At 53.4% G+C, this 26,808-nt stretch overlaps 1 protein-coding gene across 1 annotated transcript; it reads left to right on the top strand.

The window, feature by feature from the left end:
- The first annotated feature begins 434 nt into the window (after positions 1 to 434).
- Positions 435 to 26,808, top strand: LOC109769908 (probable protein phosphatase 2C 37). The gene is made up of 5 exons (XM_020328609.2): positions 435 to 533; positions 655 to 972; positions 1,058 to 1,169; positions 26,187 to 26,504; positions 26,726 to 26,808. Exons 1-5 carry the CDS (start codon positions 435 to 437, stop codon positions 26,806 to 26,808), a joined length of 930 nt encoding a protein of 309 aa, XP_020184198.2.

Genomic DNA, 26,808 nt, shown 5'->3' with positions numbered 1-26,808 from the left:
ATACAAATTGTGCCCATACCCTGCCCATGCGGGTACGGTATCCGCCGGTATCCATACTCATGGGTAAAATTTCCATCCTTACTTGGTAGCGAAGCTTCTGCTGCTTCGGGAGCCCACGCGTTGTGCTCAACCGGACTGCTCCTTCGCGTCGTCCATCGGTGTACTCTGTAGCTATGGCCAGCGCCGCCGGCGAGTCGGGAGCCAACCCTGCCGTGGCATCGGAGGAAGGCGAGGTCCAGCCCTCACCTCTCTTGTCCGGGTACTACGCATCCTCGGAGGGGTCTGAGGGCTACCTCTCGGGCCCAGAGGAAGGGGAGAGCTCCCGCGTGGTGGCGGCGCCGGCGCCTCTACTGCCAGCTGAAGCGGCAGCGGCGGCAGTGTGGTCCCTCGCGTTCGGGTGCGTGTCGCAGCGGGGACTGGATCAGCGGAAGGGCATGCAGGACACCGTGTCGCTGCGCCCGTCCTTCTGCGCCTGGGCCGACGGCTCCCCCATGCACTTCTTCGCCGTCTTCGACGGCCATGGCGGCCCACAGGTAAACCCCCGTCCCCTTTCTTCCACATGCTGCCAGACTGGAGCACCTTGCACGCCACCTCCAGGTTGAGTGCTCGATGTCGGCGTTTCATTTGCTTGCTACGTGCTACATGGTACTGCAGGTGTCGGCCCTGTGCAGGGACCAGATGCACGTCATACTGGCGGAGGAGCTGGCCGGCGCGGCAGCGGCCTACCAGAAGGATCACCCGGAGAAGGACGAAGAGGCGGAGCATCGCGCGTGGGAGGTGGCGCTGAAGCGGAGCTTCGAGCAGGCGGACGCACTGGGGATGGGGCTGTCCGAATCGGGATGGCCCATCATGGGGTCAACTGCCGTGGTGGCGCTCCTGGTCCGCGGCAGCATCCTCGTCGCCAACTGCGGCGACTGCCGCGCCGTGCTCTGCCGCGCCGGCAACGCCTTACCACTCTCCCAGGACCACAAGGTGAGAATAATTGTGTCATGCGTATCGTATTTCTCTCCTTTGGTCTCTCTGGCCGGACAAATTTGATATTGATGCGTGGATGCAGCTGGAGCGGCCGGACGAGAGGGTGCGGGTGGACGCGGCGGGCGGCAAAGTGCGGCCCTCCGACGACGGGCAGCTGCGCGTACGGGGGGTGCTTGCCATGTCTCGCGCATTAGGTACGCCGTACCTACTGTTTGGTTCATGTTATACACTGGTGTACTACATATCAACGGCTTGTCACTACCGGAAAACGGTCCTACCCCGACGGCCAAAACTATGCCTACGACAGCCGTCGGCCTACTTGGAGCTATGCCGACAGCCTAGTCCTGGCCGTCGGCTTATCCTGGCCGTCGGGCTACCCCGATCTACGCCGACGGCAGCCGTCGGCACAGAACGGCCGTCGACCTAGATGCAGACACGCCGACAGCAGCCGTCGGCATACCTGTGGGCCCGGCGACGCTGCCCGTGACCAGCGGCTAACGCCGTCAAACCTATGCCGATGGTCGGAACAGGCGGCCGTCGGCATATCTCCGCATGCCACGTCACCGATCCGCGGCGTAGATATGCCGACGGCAGCCGTCGGCATAGGCGCCACGTCACCGATCCGCGGCACGGCGCCCACCAAAAACCCTGCCGTCTCTATGCCGACGGCAATGCCGTCGGCATAGTTATTTTTTTATATGTGTTTTTTTTACATTTGTTTTTCTGCTTTTTTTACATATGTTTTTATGCTTTTTTATGTATTATATGAATATATATGTAGTTTGTAATTTTTTCCATAGATTATGAATATATATATATATAGTTTGTATTTTTTCGAGCACATTAATAATGTGCCGTCATGTTCTTTTGAATATAGGTCCTTATATTTTATTAAAATAAAAAACAGCTATGCCGAAAGAAGTTTTCTGGCGGTTGCAAACGCCCGGCACCCGTCTCCGGAGTGTGCCCCCCTCACGTCCGCGGTGTGCCCCCCTCACGGACGGTCCGCCGCCAGCATCTGGAGGGCGGAAACAGCCGCATCGGGTCTATACGGAGGGGACGTTGCTCCCAAGTGTTTCTATGGGATGACCTACCACAACCGGGTGGTGTTGTGGCATGTCCGAAGAGGCGGCACGCATCTCCGGGGCGTGGCCCTCCTAACGGACGGTGCCGCCACCGGCACATGGAGGGGGGGAACGGACGCATCGGGTCTACACGGAGGGGATGTAGCTGTCGGTTTGGCCCGGATGTTGCTCCCAGGTGTCCCTCTCTGCTGACCTGACACAACCGGGTGGAGAGGTCCACTAGTCAAAGCCTGCCCGTGGGAAATCAAAGGGCTAGATCTCGTGGTCAACCGCTCCAGGGTTAGGCGGGACGGGGGCCCTGGGGGGAAGCAATGCCACCGGAGCGTCGCACCGGCCCCTCCTACATGCGGGGTGGTGTTGTGGCATGTCCGAAGAAGCGGCACGTGTCTCCAGGACGTGGCCTCACTCACGGACGGCGCCGTCTCCGGCACCTGGAGGGGGGAAACGGACGCGTCGGGTCTACACGGAGGGGGTGTAGCTGTGGGTTTGGCCCGGCTGTTGCTCCCAGGTGTCCCTCTGTGCTGACATGACACAACCGGGTGGACAGGTCAACTAGTCAAAGCCCGCCCGTGGGATGTCAAAGGGCTAGATCTCGTGGTCAACCGCTCCAGGGTTAGGCGGGACGGGGGCCCTGGGGGGTAGCAATGCCACCGGAGCATCGCACCGGGCCCTCATACATGCGGGGAGGTGTTGTGGCATGTCCGAAGAGGCGGCACGCGTCTCCGGGGGGTGGCCCCCCTCACGGACGACGCCGTCGCCGGCACCTGGAGGGGGGAAACGGGCGCGTCGGGTGTACAGGGGGGGATGTAGCTGTGGGTTTGGCCCGGATGTTGCTCCCAGGTGTCCCTCTGTGCTGACCTGACACAACCGGGAGGAGAGGTCCACCGGTCAAAGCCCGCCCGTGGGAAGTCAAAGGGCTAGATCTCGTGGTCAACTGCTCCAGGGTTAGGCGGGACGGGGGCCCTGGGGAGGTAGCAATGCCACCGAAGCGTCGCACCGGCCCCTCATACATGGGGGTGGTGTTGTGGCATGTCCAAAGAGGCGGCACGCGTCTCCGGGGTGTGGCCCCCCTCACGGACGGCGATGACACAGTAGTAGACGTTCTGCGGTAACGGTGCAGCGTGAATATTATTAAATATTCGGATCGTGATAAAATCATGAGTTTTTTACAAGACGTGGGAACATGTGCTATAGGAACGATGGTAATTTTTCATAATTTTTGGTGATGGAGAAGTATCCGAACAATTCCCTCTACCCGGAATGCCCTTCGCATGTCTACGACTGTGGCGCCGGCCTCCGTGGGCTAGCATGCCGCCAATCTTGCGTACGCGGCTTCTCACAGGTCTGAAGGTGTTGTGGCGGTTGCAAACGCCTGGCACGCGTCTCCAGGGCGTGGCCTCCCAGTGCACGGAAGGCGCCGTCGCCAGCACCTGAAGGGGGGAAACGGACGCGTCGGGTCTACACGGAGGGGATGTAGCTGTGGGTTTGGCCCGGATGTTGCTCCCAGGTGTCCCGCTGTGCTGACCTGACACAACCGGGTGGAGAGGTCCACTGGTCAAAGCCCGCCCGTGGGAAGTCAAAGGGCTAGATCTCGTGGTCAACCGCTCCAGGGTTAGGCGGGACGGGGGCCCTAGGGGGGCAGCAATACCACCGGAGCGTCGCACCGGCCCCTCATACATGGGGGGTGGTGTCGTGGCATGTCCGAAGAGGCGGCACGCGTCTCCGGGGTGTGGCCCCCCGCACGGATGGCGATGACACAGTAGTAGACGTTCTGCGGTAACGGTGCGGCGTGAATATTATTAAATATTCGGATCGCGATAAAATCATGAGTTTTTTACAAGACGTGGGAACATGTGCTATAGGAACGATGGTAATTTTTCATAATTTTTGGTTATGGAGAAGTATCCGAACAATTCCCTCTACCCGGATTGCCCTTCGCATGTCTACGACTGTGGCCGGCGGCCTGCGTGGGCTAGCATGCCGCCAATTTTGCGTACGCGGCTTCTCACAAGTCTGAAGGTGTTGTGGCGGTTGCAAACGCCCGGCACGCGTCTCCGGGGCGTGGCCTCCCAGCGCACAGACGGCGCCTTCGCCGGCACCTGAAGGGGGGAAACGGACAATTCGGGTGTACACGAAGGGGGTGTAGCTGTGGGTTTGGCCCGGATGTTGCTCCCAGGTGTCCCTCTGTGCTGACCTGACACAACCGGGTGGAGAGGTCCACTGGTCAAAGCCCGCCCGTGGGAAGTCAAAGGGCTAGATCTCGTGGTCAACCGCTCCAGGGTTAGGCGGGACGGGGGCCCTAGGGGGTAGCAATGCCACCGGAGCGTCGCACCGGCCCCTCATACATGGGGGGTGGTGTTGTGGCATGTCCGAAGAGGCGGCACGCGTCTCCAGGGTGTGGCCCCCCTCACGGACGGCGATGACACAGTAGTAGACGTTCTGCGGTAATGGTGCGGCGTGAATATTATTAAATATTCGGATCACGATAAATCATGAGTTTTTTACAAGACGTGGGAACATGTGCTATAGGAACGATGGTAATTTTTCATAATTTTTGGTGATGGAGAAGTATCCGAACAATTCCCTCTACCCGGATTGCCCTTCGCATGTCTACGACTCTAGCCGGCGGCCTGCGTGGGCTAGCATGCCGCCAATCTTGCGTACGCGGCTTCTCACAAGTCTGAAGGTGTTGTGGCGATTGCAAACGCCAGGCACGCGTCTCCGGGGCGTGGCCTCCCGGCTCACGGACGGCGCCGTCGCCGGCACCTGAAGGGGGGAAACAGACGCGTCGGGTCTACAGGGAGGGGATGTAGCTGTGGGTTTGGCCCGGATGTTGCTCCTAGGTGTCCCTCTATGCTGACCTGACACAACCGTGTAGAGAGGTCCACTGGTCAAAGCCCACCCGTGGGAAGTCAAAGGGCTAGATCTCGTGGTCAACCGCTCCAGGGTTAGGCGGGACGGGGGCCCTGGGGGGGTAGCAATGCCACCGAAGCGTCGCACCGGCCCCTCATACATGGGGGTGGTGTTGTGGCATGTCCGAAGAGGCGGCACGCGTCTCCGGGGTGTGGCCCCCCTCACGGACGGCGATGACACAGTAGTAGACGTTCTGCGGTAACGGTGCGGCGTGAATATTATTAAATATTCAGATCACGATAAAATCATGAGTTTTTATACAAGACGTGGGAACATGTGCTATAGGAACGATGGTAATTTTTCATAATTTTTGGTGATGGAGAAGTATCCGAACAATTCCCTCTACCCGGATTGCCCTTCGCATGTCTACGACTGTGGCCGGTGGCCTCCATCGGCTAGCATGCCGCCAATCTTGCGTACGCGGCTTCTCACAAGTCTGAAGGTGTTGTGGCGGTTGCAAACGCCCGGCACGCGTCTCCGGGGCGTGGCCTCCCAGTGCACGGAAGGCGCCGTCGCCGGCACCTGAAGGGGGGAAACGGACGCGTCGGGTCTACACGGAGGGGATGTAGCTGTGGGTTTGGCCCGGATGTTGCTCCCAGGTGTCCCTCTGTGCTGACCTGACACAACCAGGTGGAGAGGTCCACTGGTCAAAGCCCGCCCGTGGGAAGTCAAAGGGCTAGATCTCGTGGTCAACCACTCCAGGGTTAGGCGGGACAGGTGCCCTAGGGGGGTAGCTATACCACCGGAGCGTCGCACCGGCCCCTCTTACATGGGGGGTGGTGTTGTGGCATGTCCGAAGAGGCGGCACGCATCTCCGGGGTGTGGCCCCCCGCACGGATGGCGATGACACAGTAGTAGACGTTCTGCGGTAACGGTGCGGCGTGAATATTATTAAATATTTGGATCGCGATAAAATCATGAGTTTTTATACAAGACGTGGGAACATGTGCTATAGGAACGATGGTAATTTTCATAATTTTTGGTTATGGAGAAGTATCCGAACAATTCCCTCTACCCGGATTGCCCTTCGCATGTCTACGACTGTGGCCGGCGGCCTCCGTGGGCTAGCATGTCGCCAATCTTGCGTACGCGGCTTCTCACAAGTCTGAAGGTGTTGTGGCGGTTGCAAATGCCCGGCACGCGTCTCCGGGGTGTGGCCTCCCAGCTCACGGACGGCGCCGTCACCGGCACCTGAAGGGGGGAAATGGACGCGTCGGGTCTACAGGGAGGGGATGTAGCTGTGGGTTTGGCCCGGATGTTGCTCCCAGGTGTCCCTCTGTGCTGACCCTACACAACCGGGAGGAGAGGTCCACCGGTCAAAGCCCGCCCGTGGGAAGTCAAAGGGCTAGATCTCGTGGTCAACCGCTCCAGGGTTAGGCGGGACGGGGGCCCTGGGGGGGTAGCAATGCCACCGAAGCGTCGCACCGGCCCCTCATACATGGGGCTGGTGTTGTGGCATGTCCAAAGAGGAGGCACGCGTCTCCGGGGTGTGGCCCCCCTCACGGACGGCGATGACACAGTAGTAGACGTTCTGCGGTAACGGTGCGGCATGAATATTATTAAATATTCGGATCGCGATAAAATCATGAGTTTTTTACAAGACGTGGGAACATGTGCTATAGGAACGATGGTAGTTTTTCATAATTTTTGGTGATGGAGAAGTATCCGAACAATTCCCTCTACCCGGATTGCCCTTCGCATGTCTACGACTCTAGCCGGCGGCCTCCGTGGGCTAACATGCCGCCAATCTTGCGTACGCGGCTTCTCACAAGTCTGAAGGTGTTGTGGCGATTGCAAACGCCCGGCACGCGTCTCCGGGTCGTGGCCTCCCGGCTCACGGACGGCGCCGTCGCCGGCACCTGAAGGGGGGAAACGGACGCGTCGGGTCTACAGGGAGGGGATGTAGCTGTGCGTTTGGCCCGGATGTTGCTCCTAGGTGTCCCTCTATGCTGACCTGACACAACCGGGTAGAGAGGTCCACTGGTCAAAGCCCACCCATGGGAAGTCAAAGGGCTAGATCTCGTGGTCAACCGCTCCAGGGTTAGGCGGGACGGGGGCCCTGGGGGGGGGGGTAGCAATGCCACCGAAGCGTCGCACCGGCCCCTCATACATGGGGGTGGTGTTGTGGCATGTCCGAAGAGGCGGCACGCGTCTCCGGGGTGTGGACCCCCTCACGGACGGCGATGACACGGTAGTAGACGTTCTGCGGTAACGGTGCGGCGTGAATATTATTAAATATTCAGATCGCGATAAAATCATGAGTTTTTATACAAGACGTGGGAACATGTGCTATAGGAACGATGGTAATTTTTCATAATTTTTGGTGATGGAGAAGTATCCGAACAATTCCCTCTACCCGGATTGCCCTTCGCATGTCTACGACTGTGGCCGGCGGCCTCCGTCGGCTAGCATGCCGCCAATCTTGCGTACGCGGCTTCTCACAAGTCTGAAGGTGTTGTGGCGGTTGCAAACGCCCGGCACGCGTCTCCGGGGCGTGGCCTCCCAGTGCACGGAAGGCGCCGTCGCCGGCACCTGAAGGGGGGAAACGGACGCGTCGGGTCTACACGAAGGGGATGTAGCTGTGGGTTTGCCCCGGATGTTGCTCCCAGGTGTCCCTCTGTGCTGACCTGACACAACCAGGTGGAGAGGTCCACTGGTCAAAGCCCGCCCGTGGGAAGTCAAAGGGCTAGATCTCGTGGTCAACCGCTCCAGGGTTAGGCGGGACAGGTGCCCTAGGGGGGTAGCAATACCACCGGAGCGTCGCACCGGCCCCTCATACATGGGGGGTGGTGTTGTGGCATGTCCGAAGAGGCGGCACGCATCTCCGGGGTGTGGCCCCCCGCACGGATGGCGATGACACAGTAGTAGACGTTCTGCGGTAACGGTGCGGTGTGAATATTATTAAATATTCGGATCGCGATAAAATCATGAGTTTTTTACAAGACGTGGGAACATGTGCTATAGGAACGATGGTAATTTTTCATAATTTTTGGTTATGGAGAAGTATCCGAACAATTCCCTCTACCCGGATTGCCCTTCGCATGTCTACGACTGTGGCCGGCGGCCTCCGTGGGCTAGCATGTCGCCAATCTTGCGTACGCGGCTTCTCACAAGTCTGAAGGTGTTGTGGCGGTTGCAAATGCCCGGCACGCGTCTCCGGGGTGTGGCCTCCCAGCTCACGGACGGCGCCATCACCGGCACCTGAAGGGGGGAAATGGACGCGTCGGGTCTACAGGGAGGGGATGTAGCTGTGGGTTTGGCCCGGATGTTGCTCCCAGGTGTCCCTCTGTGCTGACCCTACACAACCGGGAGGAGAGGTCCACCGGTCAAAGCCCGCCCGTGGGAAGTCAAAGGGCTAGATCTCGTGGTCAACCGCTCCAGGGTTAGGCGGGATGGGGGCCCTGGTGGGGTAGCAATGCCACCGAAGCGACGCACCGGCCCCTCATACATGGGGGTGGTGTTGTGGCATGTCCAAAGAGGCGGCACGCGTCTCTGGGGTGTGGCCCCCTCACGGACGGCGATGACACAGTAGTAGACGTTCTGCGGTAACGGTGCGGCGTGAATATTATTAAATATTCGGATCGCGATAAAATCATGAGTTTTTTACAAGACGTGGGAACATGTGCTATAGGAACGATGGTAATTTTTCATAATTTTTGGTGATGGAGAAGTATCCGAACAATTCCCTCTACCCGGATTGCCCTTCGCATGTCTACGACTGTGGCCGGCGGCCTCCGTGGGCTAGCATGTCGCCAATCTTGCGTACGCGGCTTCTCACAAGTCTAAAGGTGTTGTGGCGGTTGCAAATGCCCGGCACGCGTCTCCGGGGTGTGGCCTCCCAGCTCACGGACGGCGCCGTCGCCGGCACCTAAAGGGGGGAAACGGACGCGTCGGGTCTACAGGGAGGGGATGTAGCTGTCGGTTTGGCCCGGATGTTGCTCCCAGGTGTCCCTCTGTGCTGACCTGACACAACCGGGAGGAGAGGTCCACCGGTCAAAGCCCGCCCGTGGGAAGTCAAAGGGCGAGATCTCGTGGTCAACCGCTCCAGGGTTAGGCGATACGGGGGCCCTAGGGGGGTAGCAATGCCACCGAAGCGTCGCACCGGCCCCTCATACATGGGGGTGGTGTTGTGGCATGTCCGAAGAGGCGGCACGCGTCTCCGGGGTGTGGCCCCCCTCACGGACGGCGATGACACAGTAGTAGACGTTCTGCGGTAACGGTGCGGCGTGAATATTATTAAATATTCGGATCACGATAAAATCATGAGTTTTCTACAAGACGTGGGAACATGTGCTATAGGAACGATGGTAATTTTTCATAATTTTTGGTGATGGAGAAGTATCCGAACAATTCCCTCTACCCGGATTGCCCTTCGCATGTCTACGACTGTGGCCGGCGGCCTCCGTGGGCTAGCATGCCGCCAATCTTGCGTACGCTGCTTCTCACAAGTCTGAAGGTGTTGTGGCGGTTGCAAACGCCCGGCCCGCGTCTCCGGGGCGTGGCCTCCCAGTGCACGGAAGGCGCCGTCGCCGGCACCTGAAGGGGAGAAACGGACGATTCGGGTGTACACGAAGGGGGTGTAGCTGTGGGTTTGGCCCGGATGTTGCTCCCAGGTGTCCCTCTGTGCTGACCTGACACAACCGGGTGGAGAGGTCCACTGGTCAAAGCCCGCCCGTGGGAAGTCAAAGGGCTAGATCTCGTGGTCAACCGCTCCAGGGTTAGGCGGGACGGGGGCCCTAGGGGGGTAGCAATGCCACCGGAGCGTCGCACCGGCCCCTCATACATGGGGGGGGTGCTGTGGCATGTCCGAAGAGGCGGCACGCGTCTCCGGGGTGTGGCCCCCCGCACGGATGGCGATGACACAGTAGTAGACGTTCTGCGGTAACGGTGCGGTGTGAATATTATTAAATATACGGATCGCGATAAAATCATGAATTTTTTACAAGACGTGGGAACATGTGCTATAGGAATGATGGTAATTTTTCATAATTTTTGGTTATGGAGAAGTATCCGAACAATTCCCTCTACCCGGATTGCCCTTCGCATGTCCACGACTATGGCCGGCGGCCTCCGTGGGCTAGCATGTCGCCAATCTTGCGTACGCGGCTTCTCACAAGTCTGAAGGTGTTGTGGCGGTTGCAAATGCCCGGCACGCGTCTCCGGGGTGTGGCCTCCCAGCTCACGGACGGCGCCGTCGCCGGCACCTGAAGGGGGGAAACGGACGCGTCGGGTCTACCGGGAGGGGATGTAGCTGTGGGTTTGGCCTGGATGTTGCTCCCAGGTGTCCCTTTGTGCTGATCTGACACAACTGGGAGGAGAGGTCCACCGGTCAAAGCCCGCCCGTGGGAAGTCAAAGGGCTAGATCTTGTGGTCAACCGCTCCAGGGTTGGGCGGGACGGGGGCCCTAGGGGGTAGCAATGCCACCGAAGCGTCGCACCGGCCCCTCATACATGGGGGTGGTGTTGTGGCATGTCCGAAGAGGCGGCACGCGTCTCCGGGGTGTGGCCCCCCTCACGGACGGCGATGACACAGTAGTAGACGTTCTGCGGTAACGGTGCGGCGTGAATATTATTAAATATTCGGATCGCGATAAAATCATTAGTTTTTTACAAGACGTGGGAACATGTGCTATAGGAACGATGGTAATTTTTCATAATTTTTGGTGATGGAGAAGTATCCGAACAATTCCCTCTACCCGGATTGCCTTTCGCATGTCTACGACTGTGGCCAGCGGCCTCCGTTTGCTAGCATGCCGCCAATCTTGCGTACGCGGCTTCTCACAAGTCTAAAGGTCTTGTGGCGGTTGCAAACGCCCGGCACGCGTCTCCGGGGCGTGGCCTCCCAGTGCACGGAAGGCGCCGTCGCCGGCACCTGAAGGGGGGAACCGGACGCGTCGGGTCTACACGGAGGGGATGTAGCTGTGGGTTTGGCCCGGATGTTGCTCCCAGGTGTCCCTCTGTGTTGACCTGACACAACCAGGTGGAGAGGTCCACTGGTCAAAGCCCGCCCGTGGGAAGTCAAAGGGCTAGATCTCGTGGTCAACCGCTCCAGGGTTAGGCGGGACAGGGGCCCTAGGGGGGTAGCAATACCACCGGAGCGTCGCACCGGCCCCTCATACATTGGGGGTGGTGTTGTGGCATGTCCGAAGAGGCGGCACGCGTCTCCGGGGTGTGGCCCCCCGCACGGATGGCGATGACACAGTAGTAGACGTTCTGCGGTAACGGTGCGGTGTGAATATTATTAAATATTCGGATCACGATAAAATCATGAGTTTTTTACAAGACGTGGGAACATGTGCTATAGGAACGATGGTAATTTTTCATAATTTTTGGTTATGGAGAAGTATCCGAACAATTCCCTCTACCCGGATTGCCCTTCGCATGTCTACGACTGTGGCCAGCGGCCTCCGTGGGCTAGCATGTAACCAATCTTGCGTACGCGGCTTCTCACAAGTCTGAAGGTGTTGTGGCGGTTGCAAATGCCCGGCACGCGTCTCCGGGGTGTGGCCTCCCAGCTCACGGACGGCGCCGTCGCCGGCTCCTGAAGGGGGGAAACGGACGCGTCGGGTCTACAGGGAGGGGATGTAGCTGTGGGTTTGGCCCGGATGTTGCTCCCAGGTGTCCCTCTAAGCTGACCCTACACAACTGGGAGGAGAGGTCCACCGGTCAAAGCCCGCCCGTGGGAAGTCAAAGGGCTAGATCTCGTGGTCAACCGCTCCAAGGTTAGGCGGGAAGGAGGCCCTAGGGGGTAGCAATGACACCGAAGCGTCGCACCGGCCCCTCATACATGGGGGTGGTGTTGTGGCATGTCCGAAGAGGCGGCACGCGTCTCCGGGGTGTGGCCCCCCTCACGGACGGCGGTGACACAATAGTAGACGTTCTGCGGTAACGGTGCGGCGTGAATATTATTAAATATTCGGATCGCGATAAAATCATGAGGTTTTTACAAGACGTGGGAACATGTGCTATAGGAACGATGGTAATTTTTCATAATTTTTGGTGATGGAGAAGTATCCGAACAATTCCCTCTACCCGGATTGCCCTTCGCATGTCTACGACTGTGGCCGGCGGCCTGCGTGGGCTAGCATGTCGCCAATCTTGCGTACGCGGCTTCTCACATGTCTGAAGGTGTTGTGCCAGTTGCAAATGCCCGGCACGCATCTCCGGGGTGTGGCCTCCCAGCTCACGGACGGCAACGTCGCCGGCACCTGAAGGGGGGAAACGGACACGTCGGGTCTACAGGGAGGGGATGTAGCTGTGGGTTTGGCCCGGATGTTGCTCCCAGGTGCCCTCTGTGCTGACCTGACACAACCGGGAGGAGAGGTCCACCGGTCAAAGCCCGCCCGTGGGAAGTCAAAGGGCTAGATCTCGTGGTCAACCGCTCCAGGGTTAGGCGGGACGGGGGCCCTAGGGGGGTAGCAATGCCACCGGAGCGTCGCACCGGCCCCTCATACATGGGGGGTGGTGTTGTGGCATGTCCGAAGAGGCGGCACGCGTCTCCGGGGTGTGGCCCCCGCACGGATGGCGATGACACAGTAGTAGACGTTCGGCGCTAACGGTGCGGTGTGAATATTATTAAATATTCGGATCGCGATAAAATCATGAGTTTCTTACAAGACGTGGGAACATGTGCTATAGGAACGATGGTAATGTTTCATAAATTTTGGTTATGGAGAAGTATCCGAACAATTCCCTCTACCCGGATTGCCCTTCGCATGTCTACGACTTTGGCCGGCGGCCTCCGTGAGCTAGCATGTCGCCAATCTTGCGTACGCGGCTTCTCACAAGTCTGAAGGTGTTGTGGCGGTTGCAAATGCCCGGCACGCGTCTCCGGGGTGTGGCCTCCCAGCTCACGGACGGCGCCGTCGCCGGCACCTGAAGGGGGGAAACGGACGCGTCGGGTCTACAGGGAGGGGTTGTAGCTGTGGGTTTGGCCCGGATGTTGCTCCCAGGTGTCCCTCTGTGCTGACCTGACACAACCGGGAGGAGAGGTCCACCGGTCAAAGCCCGCCCATGGGAAGTCAAAGGGCTAGATCTCGTGGTCAACCGCTCCAGGGTTAGGCGGGACGGGGGCCCTGGGGGGGTAGCAATGCCACCGAGGCGTCGCACCGGCCCCTCATACATGGGGGTGGTGTTGTGGCATGTCCGAAGAGGCGGCACGCGTCTCCGGGGTGTGGCCCCCCTCACGGACGGCGATGACACAGTAGTAGACGTTCTGCGGTAACGGTGCGGCGTGAATATTATTAAATATTCAGATCGCGATAAAATCATGAGTTTTTTACAAGACGTGGGAACATGTGCTATAAGAACGATGGTAATTTTTCATAATTTTTGGTGATGGAGAAGTATCCGAACAATTCCCTCTACCCGGATTGCCCTTCGCATGTCTACGACGGTGGCCGGCGGCCTCCATGGGCTAGCATGCCGCCAATCTTGCGTACGCGGCTTCTCACAAGTCTGAAGGTGTTGTGGCGGTTGCAAACGGCCGGCACGCGTCTCCAGGGCGTGGCCTCCCAGCGCACAGACGGCGCCGTTGCCGGCACCTGAAGGGGGGAAACGGACGATTCGGGTGTACACGAAGGGGGTGTAGCTGTGGGTTTGGCCCGGATGTTGCTCCCAGGTGTCCCTCTGTGCAGACCTGACACAACCGGGAGGAGAGGTCCACTGGTCAAAGCCCGCCCGTGGGAAGTCAAAGGGCTAGATCTCGTGGTCAACCGCTCCAGGGTTAGGCGGGACGGGGGCCCTGGGGGGTAGCAATGCCACCGAAGCGTCGCACCGGCCCCTCATACATGGGGGTGGTGTTGTGGCATGTCCGAAGAGGCGGCACACGTCTCCGGGGTGTGGCCCCCCTCACGGACGGCGATGACACAGTAGTAGACGTTCTGCGGTAACGGTGCGGCGTGAATATTATTAAATATTCGGATTGCGATAAAATCATGAGTTTTTTACAAGACGTGGGAACATGTGCTATAGGAACGATGGTAATTTTTCATAATTTTTGGTGATGGAGAAGTATCCGAACAATTCCCTCTACCCGGATTGCCCTTCGCATGTCTACGACTATGGCCGGCGGCCTCCGTGGGCTAGCATGCCGCCAATCTTGCGTACGCGGCTTCTCACAAATCTGAAGGTGTTGTGGCGGTTGCAAACGCCCGGCACGCGTCTCCGGGGCGTGGCCTCCCAGCGCACAGACGGCGCCGTCGCCGGCACCTGAAGGGGGGAAACGGACGATTCGGGTGTACACGAAGGGGGTGTAGCTGTGGGTTTGGCCCGGATGTTGCTCCCAGGTGTCCCTCTGTGCTGACCTGACACAACTGGGTGGAGAGGTCCACTGGTCAAAGCCCGCCCGTGGGAAGTCAAAGGGCTAGATCTCGTGGTCAACCGCTCCAGGGTTAGGCGGGACGGGGGCCCTAGGGGGGTAGCAATGCCACCGGAGCGTCGCACCGGCCCCTCATACATGGGGGGTGGTGTTGTGGCATGTCCGAAGAGGCGGCACGCGTCTCCGGTGTGTGGCCCCCCTCACGGACGGCGATGACACAGTAGTAGACGTTCTGCGGTAACGGTGCGGCGTGAATATTATTAAATATTCGGATCACGATAAAATCATGAGTTTTTTACAAGACGGAACATGTGCTATAGGAACGATGGTAATTTTTCATAATTTTTGGTGATGGCGAAGTATCCGAACAATTCCCTCTACCCGGATTGCCCTTCGCATGTCTACGACTGTGGCCGGCGGCCTGCGTGGGCTAGCATGCCGCCAATCTTGCGTACGCGGCTTCTCACAAGTCTGAAGGTGTTGTGGCGATTGCAAACGCCCGGCACGCGTCTCCGGGGCGTGGCCTCCCAGCTCACGGACGGCGCCGTCGCCAGCACCTGAAGGGGGGAAACGGACGCGTCGGGTCTAAAGGGAGGGGATGTAGCTGTGGGTTTGGCCCGGATGTTGCTCCCAGGTGTCCCTCTATGCTGACCTGACACAACCGGGTAGAGAGGTCCACTGGTCAAAGCCCGCCCGTGGGAAGTCAAAGGGCTAGATCTCGTGGTCAACCGCTCCAGGGTTAGGCGGGACGGGGGCCCTGGGGGGGTAGCAATGCCACCGAAGCGTCGCACCGGCCCCTCATACATGGGGTGGTGTTGTGGCATGTCCGAAGAGGCGGCACGCGTCTCCGGGACGTGGCCTCCCAGCGCACAGACGGCGCCGTCGCCGGCACCTGAAGGGGGGAAACGGACGATTCGGGTGTACACGAAGGGGGTGTAGCTGTGGGTTTGGCCCGGATGTTGCTCCCAGGTGTCCCTCTGTGCTGACCTGTCACAACCGGGTGGAGAGGTCCACTGGTCAAAGCCCGCCCGTGGGAAGTCAAAGGGCTAGATCTCGTGGTCAACCGCTCCAGGGTTAAGCGGGACGGGGCCCTAGGGGGGTAGCAATGCCACCGGAGGGTCGCACCGGCCGCTGATACATGGGGGGTGGTGTTGTGGCATGTCCGAAGAGGCGGCACGCGTCTCCGGGGTGTGGCCCCCCGCACGGATAGCGTTGACACAGTAGTAGACGTTCTACGGTAACGGTGCGGTGTGAATATTATTAAATATTCGGATCGCGATAAAATCATGAGTTTTTTACAAGACGTGGGAACATGTGCTATAGGAACGATGGTAATTTTTCATAATTTTTGGTTATGGAGAAGTATCCGAACAATTCCCTCTACCCGGATTGCCCTTCGCATGTCCGCGACTGTGGCCGGCGGCCTCCGTGGGCTAGCATGTCGCCAATCTTGCGTACGCGGCTTCTGACAAGTCTGAAGGTGTTGTGGCGGTTGCAAATGCCCGGCACGCGTCTCCGGGGTGTGGCCTCCCAGCTCACGGACGGCGCCGTCGCGGGCACCTGAAGGGGGGAAACGGACGCGTCGGGTCTACAGGGAGGGGATGTAGCTGTGGGTTTGACACGGATGTTGCTCCCAGGTGTCCCTTTGTGCTGACCTGACACAACCGGGAGGAGAGGTCCACCGGTCAAAGCCCGCCCGTGGGAAGTCAAAGGGCTGGATCTCGTGGTCAACCGCTCCAGGGTTAGGCGGGACGGGGGCCCTGGGGGGGTAGCAATGCCACCGAAGCGTCGCACCGGCCCCTCATACATGGGGGTGGTGTTGTGGCATGTCCGAAGAGGCGGCACGCGTCTCCGGGGTGTGGCCCCCCTCACGGACGGCGATGACACAGTAGTAGACGTTCTGCGGTAACGGTGCGACGTGAATATTATTAAATATTCGGATCACGATAAAATCATGAGTTTTTTACAAGACGTGGGAACATGTGCTATAGGAACGATGGTAATTTTTCATAATTTTTGGTGATGGCGAAGTATCCGAACAATTCCCTCTACCCGGATTGCCCTTCGCATGTCTACGACTGTGGCCGGCGGCCTGCGTGGGCTAGCATGCCGCCAATCTTGCGTACGCGGCTTCTCACAAGTCTGAAGGTGTTGTGGCGATTGCAAACGCCCGGCACGCGTCTCCGGGGCGTGGCCTCCCAGCTCACGGACGGCGCCGTCGCCAGCACCGGAAGGGGGGAAACGGACGCGTCGGGTCTACAGGGAGGGGATGTAGCTGTGGGTTTGGCCCGGATGTTGCTCCCAGGTGTCCCTCTGTGCTGACCTGACACAACCGGGTGGAGAGGTCCACTGGTCAAAGCCCGCCCGTGGGAAGTCAAAGGGCTAGATCTCGTGGTCAACCGCTCCAGGGTTAGGCGGGACGGGGGCCCTAGGGGGGTAGCAATGCCACCGGAGCGTCGCACCGGCCCCTCATACATGGGGAGTGGTGTTGTGGCATGTCCGAAGAGGCGGCACGCGTCTCCGGGGTGTGGCCCCCCTCACGGACGGCGATGACACAGTAGTAGACGTTCTGCGGTAACGGTGCGGCGTGAATATTATTAAATATTCGGATCACGATAAAATCATGAGTTTTTTACAAGACGTGGGAACATGTGCTATAGGAACGATGGTAATTTTTCATAATTTTTGGTGATGGAGAAGTATCCGAACAATTCCCTCTACCCGGATTGCCCTTCGCATGTCTACGACTGTGGCCGGCGGCCTCCGTGGGCTAGCATGCCGCCATTCTTGCGTACGCGGCTTCTCACAAGTCTGAAGGTGTTGTGGCGGTTGCAAACGCCCGGCACGCGTCTCCGGGCGTGGCCTCCCAGCGCACAGACGGCGCCGTCGCCGGCACCTGAAGGGGGGAAACGGACGATTCGGGTGTACACGAAGGGGGTGTAGCTGTGGGTTTGGCCCGGATGTTGCTCCCAGGTGTCCCTCTGTGCTGACCTGACACAACCGGGTGGAGAGGTCCACTGGTCAAAGCCCGCCCGTTGGAAGTCAAAGGGCTAGATCTCGTGGTCAACCGCTCCAGGGTTAGGCGGGACGAGGGCCCTAGGGGGGTAGCAATGCCACCGGAGCGTCGCACCGGCCCCTCATACATGGGGGGTGGTGTTGTGGCATGTCCGAAGAGGCGGCACGCGTCTCCGGGGTGTGGCCCCCCTCACGAACGGCGATGACACAGTAGTAGACGTTCTGCGGTAACGGTGCGGCGTGAATATTATTAAATATTCGGATCACGGTAAAATCATGAGTTTTTTACAAGACGTGGGAACATGTGCTATAGGAACGATGGTAATTTTTCATAATTTTTGGTGATGGAGAAGTATCCGAACAATTCCCTCTACCCGGATTGCCCTTCGCATGTCTACGACTGTGGCCGGCGGCCTGCGTGGGCTAGGATGCCGCCAATCTTGCGTACGCGGCTTCTCACAAGTCTGAAGGTGTTGTGGCGATTGCAAACGCCCGGCATGCGTCTCCGGGGCGTGGCCTCCCAGCTCACGGACGGCGCCGTCGCCGGCACCTGAAGGGGGGAAACGGACGCGTTGGGTCTACAGAGAGGGGATGTAGCTGTGGGTTTGGCCCGGATGTTGCTCCCAGGTGTCCCTCTATGCTGACCTGACACAACCGGGTAGAGAGGTCCATTGGTCAAAGCCCGCCCGTGGGAAGTCAAAGGGCTAGATCTCGTGGTCATCCGCTCCAGGGTTAGGCGGGACGGGGGCCCTGGGGGGGGGGGGGGGTAGCAATGCCACCGAAGCGTCGCACCGGCCCCTCATACATGGGGGTGGTGTTGTGGCATGTTCGAAGAGGCGGCACGCGTCTCCGAGGTGTGGCCCCCCTCACGGACGGCGATGACACAGTAGTAGACGTTCTGCGGTAACGGTGCAGCGTGAATATTATTAAATATTCGGATCGCGATAAAATCATGAGTTTTTTACAAGACGTGGGAACATGTGCTATAGGAACGATGGTAATTTTTCATAATTTTTGGTGATGGAGAAGTATCCGAACAATTCCCTCTACCCGGATTGCCCTTTATATTTGGAAAAAATGTGGTGCAGTCTTGTCAAACCGTGGTCAAACTGTGGTCAAACTAATTATTCCAGAATATTAGTGTTACTAAATAATTATTTTAGTTTTTTTGAATTTTGGTCAACTGTGGTCAATCTATGGTCAAACTAATTATTCAAGAAATATTAGTGTTACTAAATAATTATTGCTTTTTAAAACAATAGTTTCAAAATCAAACAGTGAAATGTGTCACTTCATGCTCAAGCAAAATCCTGAGGGTTAATACGATTGACGTCTTACTATTGTCAGGAAAACAACAAGTGCAGACTTGGAAACGAGGGAGAATAGAACCCGGAAGTTAAGCGTGCTCGGGCTGGAGGAGTGGGAGAATGGGTGACCGTTCGGGAAGTTAGATGATTTGGAATGATGAGGGTTGATTAGAGATTAGAGGATAAATTGAGCAGTGATGAGGGGTGGTGATTAGAGATTAGAGGTTAAAATAATTCAGAAATTTGAAAATAAAAAAAATTCAAAAAAAAATTCAAAAAAAAATCTATGCCGACGGCTTTGCCGTAGGCATAGCCCTGCCACCAGGAGGCACCAGGGGACGACACGTGGCACGGCTATGCCTACGGCAAAGCTGTCGGCATAGATTTCATCTATGCCTACGGCCGTAGGCATAGCCCTGCCACCAGGGAGTGCCACGTGGCAGAGGTATGCCGGTCTGACAAGACTACGCTGACGTGATCTACGCCGACGGGGATATGCCGACGGCAGCCGTAGGCATAGATCTATGCCGACGGCAAAGGACCTATGCCGACGGCCCTGGGCTGTAGGCATAGTGCTCGAGTCCGGTAGTGTGTCGTCCGTTTAGTTCTTATGCACACGACGTTTTCTGCCATGCAAAAAAGAAAAAGGACGTTTCATTCCCATGCATGATTGTTGGCCTTGTATATCTATCTGTCGAGGACTAAAAAAAACCTATCTGCAAGGAAACAAAAGTAAATGCAACTATATATCAACAGGCTGCTACTAATGGTCAAGATGATTCGTTTCAAAAAGTGTTTCTTAAATAAAGGAGGAAACAAAAGTATTTCTATATCACTAAAGGAGGTCATTTTCTATTCACCAGCCTGTTGCCCTCTAGTAAAAAATAAAATGAAAATGTTTTCTTAAATTAAAATGTTGCATTGCATGTTATTATCATCTGACTAAGAATTAAGAACGAACTATGTTCGAGTTTATAAGGCCAAACCCACATTTTATTTGAGAAAAAATTGACCACTAGTTTATCATTAAAATTATCAGAAATAATTTGCTACCCATGGTGGTAGCTACGACAATAACTTATTTTGGACTATGAAAAATAACTCTATAACGAAAATATTGTGACTTTGGACCAGCCAGGCAAGCAAAGTGCAAATTATGCCAAAAACAGCAAGCAAAAAGACTGAGAGAAGTGAGAGTAAATAGTAAGAATAGTCCCCAGCAAAAAAAAGATAGTAAGAATAGTCATGTTAAGCTTTAAAATTAATGGTAATATGCATGCCAATAACTAATTAAGTTTCCGATGATATCTGCAAGGTCCTAATAATTTTCATACATGATTAGCTAAAAGTAGGACTAGTTGTTTTGCCTGAAAGTATTCCTCTCCAACCTTGGTACACTGCGCCACCATCTCTACTTTGTTGGTAGATCGCCACCCCACCTCTGCCGCTGCCATCTTTGGTATATCTATCTGCAAGGATGACTCAGATAAAATCTATCTGCAAGGAATCAAAAGTAAATGCAACTATATCAACAGGCTGCTACTAATTCGTCAAGAGTGATTCGTTTCAAAAAGTGTGCCCGGTGCGTTCTTACACACAAGGAAACAAAATTCTTTCTATACCAATAAAGGAAGGCATTTTCTATGCACCAGCCTGTTGCCTTCTAGTGGAAAATTAAAAATAAAATATTTTGGAGTTAAATTGTTGCATTGCGTATTATTATCGTCTGGCTCAGAATTAAGAACTCACTCTACTCTAGTTTATAAGGCCCAGCCCACATGTTATTTAAGAAAAACTTTGACCACTAATTTATCATGAAAATGTTTGTTATATATGTTAAAACTTATATCATATATTTACACATTCAAAGAAACCAATGATTTAAACTGTTTATATTGTTTCTTATTGTGGTGATTAAATTAATGGTCAAAGTTATTCTTAAGATATGTGAGGGTCTTATGAACCCCAACACAAAGAGTTCTAATAAACAAGCATATATAGTAAGCATTGTCCTGTTAAGTTTTAAAATTAATGGTAATATGCATGCCAAATAATTATTTGAGCTTTCATAGATATCTGCAAGGTCCTATTAATTTTCATTCTTAATTAGGTAAAAAAAATAGGACTAGTTATTTTTCTTGAAAGTGTTCCTCTCCAAACCTGGCGCACTGCGCCATCATCTCTCCTCTGTTGGTAGATCATATGCTGTGGGAGTGGGGGCTGGGAGGCCCCGATCTACCAGGTGGAGTTATATCTTTCCCATTTTGGGGGATTTTATGTAGATGCAATTTGTCCATAGCTTTGACCCTTCACACTATGGTGATCGTGACCACATAATAAAAGTCATCTCAGCTGGCGCAACGATGGTGTTGGCGGTGGCGCTACTATGTCAACTAAATTCTCCTCGAGTCTCCCCGACTCAAGTTCTTGGAATTTTTGTCTGTGGCAACATTGATGCCATAATGGTTTGTTTTAGTTGTGTTGGCCGACGACCTTATGGGTTGCAGGGTTTATTCATGCAGTGGCTTCCCTTTGAAGTTTGGTCCTCCAGCCACACCTCTATCACATTGGTGCGACCACCAGTACTAGCGTGAGGCGTGCGAGAGGAAAATCTATGTTTGGATGTCTAATTCTCCTACCTCTTCGTAGTGTCTACTCTCTCTCTCTCACTCTCTCTCCCTCTCTCTCTCTCTCCTCTCCTAACCTCTCCTCTCCGTGTGCATGAAGGAAGTAATGGTTGTCTAGCCATGTTCCTCAAATCTGTTGTTTTGATCCACGGTGAAATCAAGGTACATTACCAATTCCTTCATTAGTTTCATCAGGTTTAGCTAACTGATGTTGCTGGAGCAGTAAGATTGCCATATATACCATATGTCGGAGATATGTGTTTGATGTTACCAGGCGCCAGATTTTGCGAATAACCGCCCCCACCCGGCAGAAGATCAGGCGAGATCCACCTCAACTGTTAACAATATTTGTGCCAACGCACTAGGCTGCCAAAGCGCTAACTACGGGTATCTTGGTGTTCCTGTCTCGACTCTATCTCTTAGCTTGAGGTACCATGGCCACTTGAAATGGATTTACTACTCATCTTCCAATGATGCTTTTCGATACATCGGTTGTTTGAGCCAGTGTTTATTCATCCAGATTACAAAAAGATAAAGCATGGATAACATCTTGGGCATGCAAGAAGGCAAGAGGTCAAGAAGGCTTTTGTCCCACGACACAACAATACCTAAAATGTGACTAGGGCAGTGGAACCAAGTTTAGTATGAGAAATGGAGACCATACATGCATGTACGGATATGAAAGTATCTCGACTACTAGAAATACATGACCAACAATGAAGATAGACATGATATGCTAAGAGGAAGGACAAAAAGATATGGGGTGGTGGATGGATATGAATTGTGGGTGCGTAACTAGTGAGATTACATATGAGACACATCCACATATATCAAGGTCCATTAAATTTGTAGTTGGGCTTGGAAATTTTTTGGAACACCCAACACTTAACAGTACTTACTCTTTTTTGGCACACACTATGGTGTAATGGTAATCATAACCATATGGGGATAGCTATATCTTTCCGCTTTTGGGGTATTTTATGTAGATGTTAGTTGTCCACATTTTTGACCCTTCACACTATGGTGACTGTGGCCACACAATAAAGTCATCTCTGCTGGCACAATAATGGTGATGGCGCTGGCGCTAGTGTGGCAAATATAGTATCCTCCAGTCTCCCTAGCTCGAGTTCTTGAAAATTTTGTCTGCGCCAACATCAATGTCTTGACGGCTTATTCTCTGGCTAGTTGTGTTCTGACCGACGGCCTTTTGCTTTGCAGGGTTTATTAACGCAGTAGCTTCCCATTGTACTTTGGTCATCCAGGCTCGTCTCTATCAATTGGTGTGACCTCTTGCCACCCCTCGAATTGTCTACTCTCTCTCTCTCTCTCTCTCTCTCTCTCTCTCTCTGTGTGTGTGTGTGTGAAGGAAATATCGGTTGTCCCTTAGCCATATTCCTTAAATCTCTTGTTTTGATGCATAGTGACAGCATTACCAATTTCCTCATAAGTTTCATCTGGTTGGGCTGACTGGTGTTGCTGGAGCAACCAGATTGCCAAACATACCATATTTCAAAGATATGTATTTGATGTTACCAAGCACCGGATCCGACAAATAACCAGCTCCACTGCGCCCACTGCCACAAGACCAGGCGAGATCCACCTCAACTATTTACAATTTTGTGTCGACGCAATTGTCTGCCAAAGCTCTCACTACCGGTATCTTGTTGTTGTTGTCTCAACTCTATCAGGTACCATGGCCACTCAAAATGGCTTTACTACTCATCTTCTCATGATGTTTTTTGATACATCGGTTGAACGTTGTTTATTCATCCAATCAGGCATTACAAAAAAGTTAAACGTGAAGAACATCTTCTCCAGGCAAGAAGGCTCTAGTCCCACAACACAACAATACTTAAAATGCGATTAGGGTAATGAAACCAAGTTTAGTATGAGAGATGGTGACCATACATGTGCGGATATGAAAGGATCTACAAGACTGGACATACATGACAAACAAAGGAGAGAGACATGATACGACTAAGAGGCAGGACAAAAAGATATGGGGTGGTGGATTGATATGAACTGTGGGTGTGTAACAACTGAGGTGACAAATGAGACACATCCACATATATCGAGGTCCATTAAATTTGTAGTTGGGCACGAGTAAAATTGGTAACACACAACACTTGAAATTACTTACTCTTTTTTGGTACACATTGTGGTGTAATGGTAATCATAACCATATGGGAATAGTTTCCCACAATAGGTTCTCTCTCTCTCATGTGCATGAAGGAGATATTGGTTGTCCCTTAGCCATGTTCCTCAAATCTCTTTTTCTAATGCACAACGACATCAAGTACATTACCAATTTCGTCATTAGTTTCATCAAGTTAGGCTAACTGATATTGCTGGAGCATTCATATTGCCATACATACCGTATTAATTTGGTGTTACCAAGTGCCGAATCCGGCGAATAACTGCCTCCATGGCCCTGCCTGGCACTAGATCAGGTGAGATCCGCCTCAAATGTTTATAATTTTCGTGCCGACGCACTAGGCTGCCGAAGCTCTCATTACGGGTATCTTATTGTTCTTGTCTCGGCTCTATCTCTTAGCTTGAGGTACCATGACCACTCGAAATGGCTTTACTACTCGTCTTTACATGACGCTTTTTGATACATCGATTGTCTGAACCGGTCTTTGTTCATCCATCTAGGCATTGCAAAAAGATAAAGCATGAACAACATGTTGGGCAGGTAAGAAGGCAATAGGTCAAGAAGGCTTTTGTCCAACAACACAGCAAACCGAAAATCTGATCAAGGTAATGGCACCAAGTTTAGTATGACAGATGGCGACCATACACGTGTGGATATGAAAGGATTTGTTTTCTAGACTACACCATGGAAGGATGTATTATAATTTCATATAAGAAGGTCCAAGCGACTACTACAACACCACCAGCAGATACAATGACAAAAAAGCAAGCAACTGCATGCTAATCCATGTTATTAGAACCGTGCCTACAACAATCGAGAGCAAGAGAACTCGCCTTGCGCGATCTCCAGCCAAGATGGTGAAGAGACGGGGCACCGAGCCACTAGACCGCATCCCTACCAATGCACTAGACAACCAAGACGCGACAAAGTCCACCGGAGTTGGTTGGGCAAATCTACCACTCCAACCATATCGCCTAGAGAAGTTGGCTAGTGGGTTGCTGAGCATAGCCAACCTAGAGGAAGAAGACACATCATAAGCCTTGGTTATGGCATACATTGCTCCCCATAGGCCCATGCCCCAAGAGGCAACCCAAACCGCAAAATTAGACACCTCAAGCTCCAACTCTGATGACTCCACATATAGCCAAGGGAGCGCCTTCATGAAGGACACGGCATCATGATGCCGTCGTTGTCTGTTCGGTGAACCGAAATAAGGGTTTCCCTCAGTGCTTGAGGAGAGACCCAGCCAAAGGCCATTGTAGCGCCACCGAGGGGGACATGGCACCTGCGAGCATCGTCGCTTCAAGCATAGGCCAGCCATGCAGGCATTTCGCCCTGGCCCTTGACCAAAATCCAAACCATCGGTGCAGAGACGAGGGGAGAAGTCATTGACTGAGTCCGCCGCAACTGGAAGGAAAGCCACACCCACCATCGATGATTAAAGTGCAACCTGGAGAAGAGGAGAGTAAAACCTTTGAATTTCCAAGTCCTCATGACCTCCGGGGCAAGTTTCTGTATTTTCCTTTGTCGAGAAATTCTTGATCCCTAGGATTTCATTCATGAGTGTCATTAGTGAAGAGAGGATAGAGACAGATAGATACATAGGTAGAGGAGAGAAAGGAAGATAATTCTTTTCTCGAGGTGGGGAAGGTCGGGTTCAAATATAGCTAAAAATGGAGATGGGGAATGAGTCAGGGAGACTAAGATGGCTCCTTTTAATTTTTGGGATAAGTACCCCTATTTTTCTCAGTCTTCCCTGGGCCTTTGTATATCTCCTGGAGAGTGAGGAATAAAAGAAGTGCTGTCAAATAATGTGAAAATAGTACCTTAAACGGTGCTCATATTTTACACAACCTCTCAGAAATCTTATAAGCCTCCCCTCGATTTTAATTTTTTTTCTAGAAGTTTCCAACGCCTTCTGTCAATTTTCCAAATAATCTTAAAAAAATTGAAATATTACTATAACTTTATAGTGGTCTAGGGACCTCTCCCTATTTTGTTTCTTCCAAAAATAGAGTTTTCTTTGCAAATTTGAAGATCTAACAGAAATAAAAAATATTTTTGGACAAAAACCTTTTTTTGTCGAATTCGCCCCTCACGGGCTATTATTGGGCTTGTTGACCCACACAGCGAGCTAGGATGCCTAGCCAGCTCCATAACGGTATACACCAATTGGATGATGCGTTGGGGAGAGGGAGGGAGGGGAGGGGTGCCACGTCGTCTTGATTAAACCATAGCTCTACTTAGTGTAAGTTTCCTAAATATCTACCATACATGAGTAGTTTGCCTATGGAGACGCTTATTTGCATGAGAATAAAAAAACAATTCGAGTTATCCATAACACTATTGTAACATAGAAAATTATTTGAAGGCATTGATAGCTGAAACCAATAGTTACCATGTGCATAACTAAAATAGCGGAAGATATCATTTATAAAATAATATTTCATTTGGACAATCATGACTTCATATCATTTTAACACAGTTACCTTTAGCAAGGATGTTATCATGTATTGTTACATTCACACTCCTTATAAAACTCAAATGAATGTTGATCGATGTGCATAGAACATTGATGTTTTTATGAAATATTTTATGATCAGATTTCCGTTCTTGGTTTTGATCAATATATGAGAGTTTTTTCCCTTAATAGTTTCCAAAGAGTTATTCCATGTGTTTATTTAGTTTTCACAAGTTCATTCATTTGTACAAGAAGTATATTTTTTGTTTAGTACATATTTCATTTGATGCTTCTAGAATCTGATCTCATGACAATGAACTATACTTGCAGGGCACAAGCTCCTTAAGTCTGCAGTGATATGTGAGCCAGATATAACCATGACGACTAGATCGGAGGATGACGACTGCCTGATCCTCGCGAGCGATGGCTTGTGGGATGTCATCAAGAACCAGATTGCCTGCAATGCCGTGAGGAACTGCCTAGAATTTGAAAACAAGAATAACCAAGGTGCTCCTAGAGAGGGTGCACTGATAGGACAAGAGGAAGAGGTTGGCTGCAACAATGTTGCAACCCTCCTAAAGAACATGGCAATCTGCAAGCATAGCCAGGATGACATTAGTGTTGCCGTACTTGATCTGAAAGCGAGAGGTTAGCTAGGCAGACTGCATGAGGCATCATCTCCTTTGCAGCTTAGAGTTGATGTGGATGAAACATTGCCATGGTTAGAGATTTATAATACACATGGATGATTGGAAATGTACAAAATATGTTGGTCACATATATGTTCGTTGCTTAGTGTTCCCATTAGTTTTCTTCGTGTAGCTTTGTTTGTGGTTTTCACTCAAACCTGCTGAACTCATCAGATACAGGTTTGGTGTTTGTAGTTAGCACTCAAGCGAACAAATTTGCTTGTGTGTTACACCCACCAGCGCTCTGGTATTACGTGGCTTAG

Source organism: Aegilops tauschii, chromosome 7 (genome assembly GCF_002575655.3).
Source record: "Aegilops tauschii subsp. strangulata cultivar AL8/78 chromosome 7, Aet v6.0, whole genome shotgun sequence".
In the NCBI taxonomy this organism is placed as follows: Eukaryota; Viridiplantae; Streptophyta; class Magnoliopsida; order Poales; family Poaceae; genus Aegilops; species Aegilops tauschii.
This window is presented reverse-complemented; position numbering and strand designations above follow the sequence as displayed.